Source organism: Coenobita brevimanus, chromosome 84, assembly GCF_032717465.1.
Source record: "Coenobita brevimanus isolate Jiangsu-jjx chromosome 84, ASM3271746v2, whole genome shotgun sequence".
NCBI classification, from domain to species: Eukaryota; Metazoa; Arthropoda; class Malacostraca; order Decapoda; family Coenobitidae; genus Coenobita; species Coenobita brevimanus.
This window is the reverse complement of record NC_137037.1, coordinates 17,429,173-17,435,295: the sequence shown is the minus strand read 5'-3', so window position 1 is coordinate 17,435,295 and position 6,123 is coordinate 17,429,173. Positions and strand designations below refer to the sequence as shown.

The window sequence follows — 6,123 nt, the reverse complement described above, 5'->3', positions numbered from 1 at the left end:
ACACACACACACACACACACACACACACACACACACACACACACACACAAAGCTTTACCACGAAAATCAGTGAATATTACCATAGATTAAAACTTTACTATTTTCACACACTACTTCGAGCTTCATGAATGATCGAAATGAAAGTCTGATTATTTGGAGGGTCCTCTTTCGAGTTGTTTTTTCCTCTTTCTGTATTCCGTCTCAGTCAAAACAACATTATTCCATTCTGTATTATTTTCCATGGTCATCTGTGAATTAATTCATGCAAATAAGGGAAACCTGGATGGTGGTGAGGAGAGGGATGGAGGCTGCTGAGGAGAGAAAAAAACAGGAAGGAAGAGGAAAAAAAATAAGGGAAAGAAGGAGAAAATTAGGATGAAGGAGGCGGGTGAGCAGAGAGGGGAAAATGAAGAAAAAAGAGAAAAGAAGAAGATCAGATGAGGTAGAAGTGAGAGAGAGAGAGAGAGAGAGAGAGAGAGAGGGAAGAAAGAGTATGGCTGATTATTTCACCTCAAACACATGTCCTTACCTCAGCCTAATATCCATTCTGCATTTATCTCACGGCTCCATGTGCAATCTGAAACTACTCCACACACCCTCACATTACCTTGCACACCCTCACGGCAGTTTATCCCCGTCCCCCCCCTTTCTCTCTCTCTCTCTCTCTCTCTCTCTCTCTCTCTCTCTCTCTCTCTCTCAATACATATAAAAATACTTATCCAGAAAACCTCAACATGAATATAAAACAATGCCTTCTTGGATAAAGTGTTATATTCTTCAGTCATTTATACAGTAATTAGCAAAACTAATCGTTCAGTCATCTACCTTGAACAGTTCATTTTTCTGGAACGTCCTTCTAAATTTTCAGGTTCGTTGTAACCGATGTCACATAATTTTTTTTAACTTGTCATATCTTTATTACAAATGTTCTTTTTTTTTTTTTTTTGTTCATGGTATGTACTTATATTAATCTTATACCTGTCACTTTCTTGGCAACCCATATGGCAGAATAATTTCACTGGATGTCTACACCTTTTTGGAAGTGTCGTCAATGACAGGTAGGAACCGCTGATAGCGACAGCCACTTCAGAAAAATCCTGTGCCCAGAGGTAGAGAAATGCATACCAAGGCATAGTTATTGAAAAAGGAGGAAAGACAGAAGGATAAGTGTCACAAAGTCGCATTATTCCAACTCCATTTCTACCATTCCTGATTGGTGTTGTCCATTTCACTTTCTGCTACTTCTTCTTGGCTTGTTCTTCTGCCACACGCTTCAGTTCTGCTTTAATCAATGAAGGGACCAACCATTCGATCATGTACATGTAGAAGCGACGATTGAAAATCTCATCAATAAGAAATTCCTAGAACAAATTACATAAAAAATGTATTAGAACAACGGAAATATGCGTTTCCAATAAGTATTATTCTTTGCCCTAAATTATCAATTTTATTTGGGTTGGTTTTAGGATTTAGAAAAGAAAAACTCCCCATTGGCCAACCTTGACATCTTATACAGCTTAACCCAACTTAAGCTGTATGTGTTGGAGCGAGACGCCTTCACGTGGAGGCACTAATATGACAAGGCGGTGGATCTGCCTGGTTATACAAACGCTCCACATCTCCCTTCCAATCCCTCAAATGGAGAATGGCGAACTGAAGGAGAAGGGCAGCTTCAGTCTACAGTCCATTGGATTCACGTTTCAAATGAACCTGGGACTACAGTAATGAGTCAATGAATCCACTATAACGTGTTTGTTTTATCTTAAATCAGTTAACGTTATAGTCTAGGAAAACATCCTTATCACTAGACGAGGCTATTTGTACTTCCCAAGAATGTGACGTATGAGGGCAGTGTCACACGTACCTGAAGACCGTGTGGCCAGTAGCCCGAGGTACGACCAGAGTGGCTGAGGGTGGCCAGGGCACTGGTCACGTAGGTTTTGGTGGTGGCCACAAAGAAGCCTGTGAATAAACGATAGTTAATTAGGAAACTCTACAATGAAATAGTCTTAATTATTTCACTGTGCTATGAGGTCTGGCCCTGATGAGGAGCGTACACTATGTAACGCTGTGCATTCTGGTTGGAGCAGCTGCAGTGTTCACCCGGGAGCCAAACGTCCCCATATTTCCCTGCACCATGCCATGGGAAGGGCCCTGTCTTGTGAGGAGCTGTCTACCACAAGGGCGAGGCGGATCCGTACACGGTATATGCTCTGTATTGTACCTGTTGATGGCCCCACAGAAGCAGTTGTTTACCTGTGGTCTGCTCGGCCAAACAGACCGGTGTTAAACCACAGCAATAACAAGTATAGAGTCAGGCTTGGTGTAATTATTAAATAAGGAGAACACAGCATGACGGTTGTGATAAACTTTGGAGTATGATGAAGTCCCAAGCAATCCCATATTCTTGCACTACCTATTTTACCTATACTATGAAACTGTTTGGGTGAAAGTCTCTGCACTCTACCGAATTCTGCCTTTAACCGAGCACATGTGACGATTAGACATGATTAGCATCCATTAATGAGAGAGTGACCAATCCATCTATATGACATGTTTGTTTTTTAGTCCAGACATTAAAGGCGAGAGTGCCCAGTTCCTCTGCCCTGAGTGGCATTAAGTGAACAGTAAATCCCAGCCTTTCCTCAGAATTCATCCGTTATCTGCCACATTGGACTCCTTAACCCACCTGACCTTCAGACAGCATTACCAGTATAAAATGAAATGACTTACTTGGTTTACTCATCTGTTCCGCGTAGCTGGTCATGTGGGTAATGACAGCGCCTGGTCTGAGGGTCTGCACAGTGATGCCAGATCCACGGAGCTCCCAAGACAGCGATTCAGAGAAGAAATCCACAAATGCCTGAAAGTGAGAGGAAACATATGTCTCATTTTGTTACATCTGCCACTACCGCCATAACTTGTCTCTGAACAGTGCTTTATTACAGTCATTTAAAAATTAAATCTGTCACTGAACACACTGTAATGTGCTTGAGTATTATCATATTTACTACGTTTAGTAAACACTTGACGATACCTATAACCTATGGCACAACATTTCTCATCTATTTACACTCCCATGTCATCAAGCCACAATATACTACAGCGCCGTCTGCTGCTGCAGGATCGTGATGTCTCTCTACTGTAGTCCTAAGAAACGTATGCAACACATTGTGACTGTCCGTTGATGGACATGATATGGCATCATTTCCTAAACAGTTGTGTAAATATTAACCTGTGCCTTCATGAAATCCTTACCCATGTGTTACCTTACGAGGTTCATATGGTAATTGAGCTCATTCTGTCTCATGCTAGGGGCTCCACTGCATACGACAATTATAATTTCTATGTAATAAGACGTACGATGGTGTTCCCACCTTAGTTGCGGAATAGATGCCCAAATATGGCATTGGGTAGCTTGATGCTAATGAGGCGACATTGATGATGGCGCCGCGTCCTCTGGCCAGCATGCCGGGCAACACCAGCTGCGTCATGGCCACCACGGACGCCACGTTGACGTTGATGTGGCTCCACGCCTCATCCTCCCTGAACTCCACAAACTTCTTGGGAGGAACGGAAACCATCCCAACGTTGTTCACTGGGGAGGGAAGGAACAGTGTGACATATTTCTAGGTGACTTGGGAGGCTTTGTACCGTCTCATTCTTTGTGATTTGTTTCCATCTTACCACGAACTTCTTGAGAGAAACGAACACCATCCCAATGTTGTTGATAAGGCGGGGAGAGACAGTGAAAGGGAAATTAGTTGTTAATAAGTAATTCGTATATTATATATGGAATTTCTTCGTAGCTGTTAGTGCCATAGCGAGAGGATATTGAGCTTTGAAAAAAGTGGAATTGATTATGCATTTGTTGAGAGAAGCACGTGTGTGTGTGTAAGTGTGTGTGTGTGTGTGTGTGTGTGTGTGTGTGTGTGTGTTATACTGTCTCTAAAGTCACAAAAGGATTCTCTGATCACGTGATGTTATTATATAAAAGGAAGTTGAACGAATTCTAGGCGAAAAAGATTTAAGAGTCTGCTGAAAGCGAAAGAATATAAACTAAAAAAGTAAAAAAAAAAAATAAGATGCAGTAAATAAATTAAACAAAAGATAGAAAAACAAACAACGTTAATGAATTAGGAAGAAATGAACTCAAAAAAATATGTGAAAAAAAAATATGCAGAAAATGTTTCACTGGAATGCTAGCTAACGAAGACGGGGTAGAGAATAGTGAAACAAGGAAGTAGGAAGCTCAGTGGAGGAAGTAAGGAAGAAATGGGTGACGTGTATGTGAATTTGAGGTTACTGGCAAGAAGGAGCGGTTTTACTGAAGGTAATGAATGTACGTCTGTTTGTGTGTCAGCTCTCTTAAATCGGATTACCTAATTTTTTCATTTCATTCTTGCTGCCCTCAGACCGTTTATGGGGACGGGTTATCAGCAATCTCAGTTAACCCCTTCATAACCCCATGTCTTTCCCCAAACTGCATAAAATCGCTTGAAGGTGGAAAAAAATGCGTCTTGGAGTGAAAAGGATAAAGCAAAGGGTGACACAGGATAATGTTTATGTTTGTTAGTTGAGGGTGTTTTAAATAAATTTGTAGTGTTCTTCAGAGATGTCGCAGCGCCATTTCCCCAGCGATTAATTTACACATTGCATTTTTAAAAGTCTCTTACTATTGGTAGTGATCCCAGTCAAGTCGAAATGAAAGACATATACATTATATTGTATACAAGAAAACAGCAGGAAGGAATATGGAACAAAAATCGCTAAGGAACAGGCACTCAGACACTACGAATTCTCCTTTGCCAACAAGTCCTTGGTCTCACCCAGGATGCCGATGTTCTTGCCCTCCACGTGGCGGGCGATATCCTGGTAAATAACTCTGCCGTGGCTGAAGTCCACCTGTACAATCTCCGTCTCCACACCTGGCCACTCTTCCCCTGGTGAAGTGGTGAAATATTTCTAAATAAAAATCTTCACTATATACTCGGGTTTTCATACAGTGTAGACTTTTTTTGTACGTGACACACTGTGTGTGTGTATGTACGTGTGTGTGTGTGTGTGTGTGTGTGTGTGTGTGTGTGTGTGTGTGTGTGTGTGTGTGTGTGTGTGTGTGTGTGTGTGTGTGTGTGTGTGTGTGTGTGTGTGTGTGTGTGTGTGTGTGCGAGCGCGCGCGTTTGTTTTATCAAGAAAATACCATATAAAGCTAAATGAATTTACTGCCAGTCACATACACTAAGGCCACGGGAAATCCTGTAACTATAGGTGCGGCGCACGAGTCTGAGGTTGTCATTATCGTACCCTGGCAACCATCCATTCAAAAGTGCGTCCGAGTTCTTATCATATTCTACACGAATCATATCATTATGCACGGATATAATATACATGAATATTATTATACACGAACATATATTCACGAATCACTTGCGTCTCATGTTATACACGAAATCAGACGCACGCTTGAAAGCCAGGTTGTCAGGGCACGATAATAACCTCAGAGTCGCGCGCCACGACTATAGAAGCAGAAAAGATAGTGTAACATACATTATTTTCAGCATTTTCTGTTAGTTATGCAGTCAAGCAGAGAATATTTCAGGACCTATTGATGAGTTGCTTGACACTATTGAGTTTGTGGATGTTAAACACACACACACACACACACACACACACACACTCACTTACAAATAAGCTGCTTAATGTTGTTGAGTTTGTGGGTGTTACACACACACACACACACACACAAACACACACACACACACACACACACACACACACACACACTCACTAATAAGCTGTTTGACGTTGTTCAGTTTGTCTTTGTTGCGAGCGATAAGGAGGATATTCATGCCCCGTTGTGCCAGCTGCCTCGCGTACTCCTTCCCGATGCCGTCCGTGCACCCCGTCACCACTGTACACACAAAGAGTAATGTAAGGAATAAGGTACTAACGACATATTTATAAGCATTTTCAAGTTCTCATCATATGTGTAGAAGTAATTAGAGGTCATACACACACTAAAGGCTTTACAACAAATAAACACTATTCTGTTTCCCCCTATCACAGTGAAACTTGGTGTTGAAAATGGGTCGAGGAGAGAGTGACTGGCTCATTCCCTTCCAT

General features: G+C 41.7%; 1 protein-coding gene across 1 annotated transcript in view; it reads right to left on the bottom strand.

Annotated features, from left to right (window-relative positions):
* Positions 1-1,231: 1,231 nt before the first annotated feature.
* LOC145410080 (hydroxysteroid dehydrogenase-like protein 1) overlaps positions 1,232-6,123 on the bottom strand; it is a 6,463-nt gene continuing 1,571 nt past the window's right edge. The window contains exons 2-7 of the mRNA XM_080280289.1: positions 5,789-5,911; positions 4,830-4,943; positions 3,378-3,598; positions 2,734-2,863; positions 1,865-1,962; positions 1,232-1,361 (exon numbers count right to left, since the gene is read on the bottom strand). Coding sequence (XP_080136415.1) covers positions 1,239-1,361; positions 1,865-1,962; positions 2,734-2,863; positions 3,378-3,598; positions 4,830-4,943; positions 5,789-5,911 — 809 coding nt within the window. The 3' untranslated portion in view covers positions 1,232-1,238. The remainder of the gene's footprint in view (positions 1,362-1,864; positions 1,963-2,733; positions 2,864-3,377; positions 3,599-4,829; positions 4,944-5,788; positions 5,912-6,123) is intronic.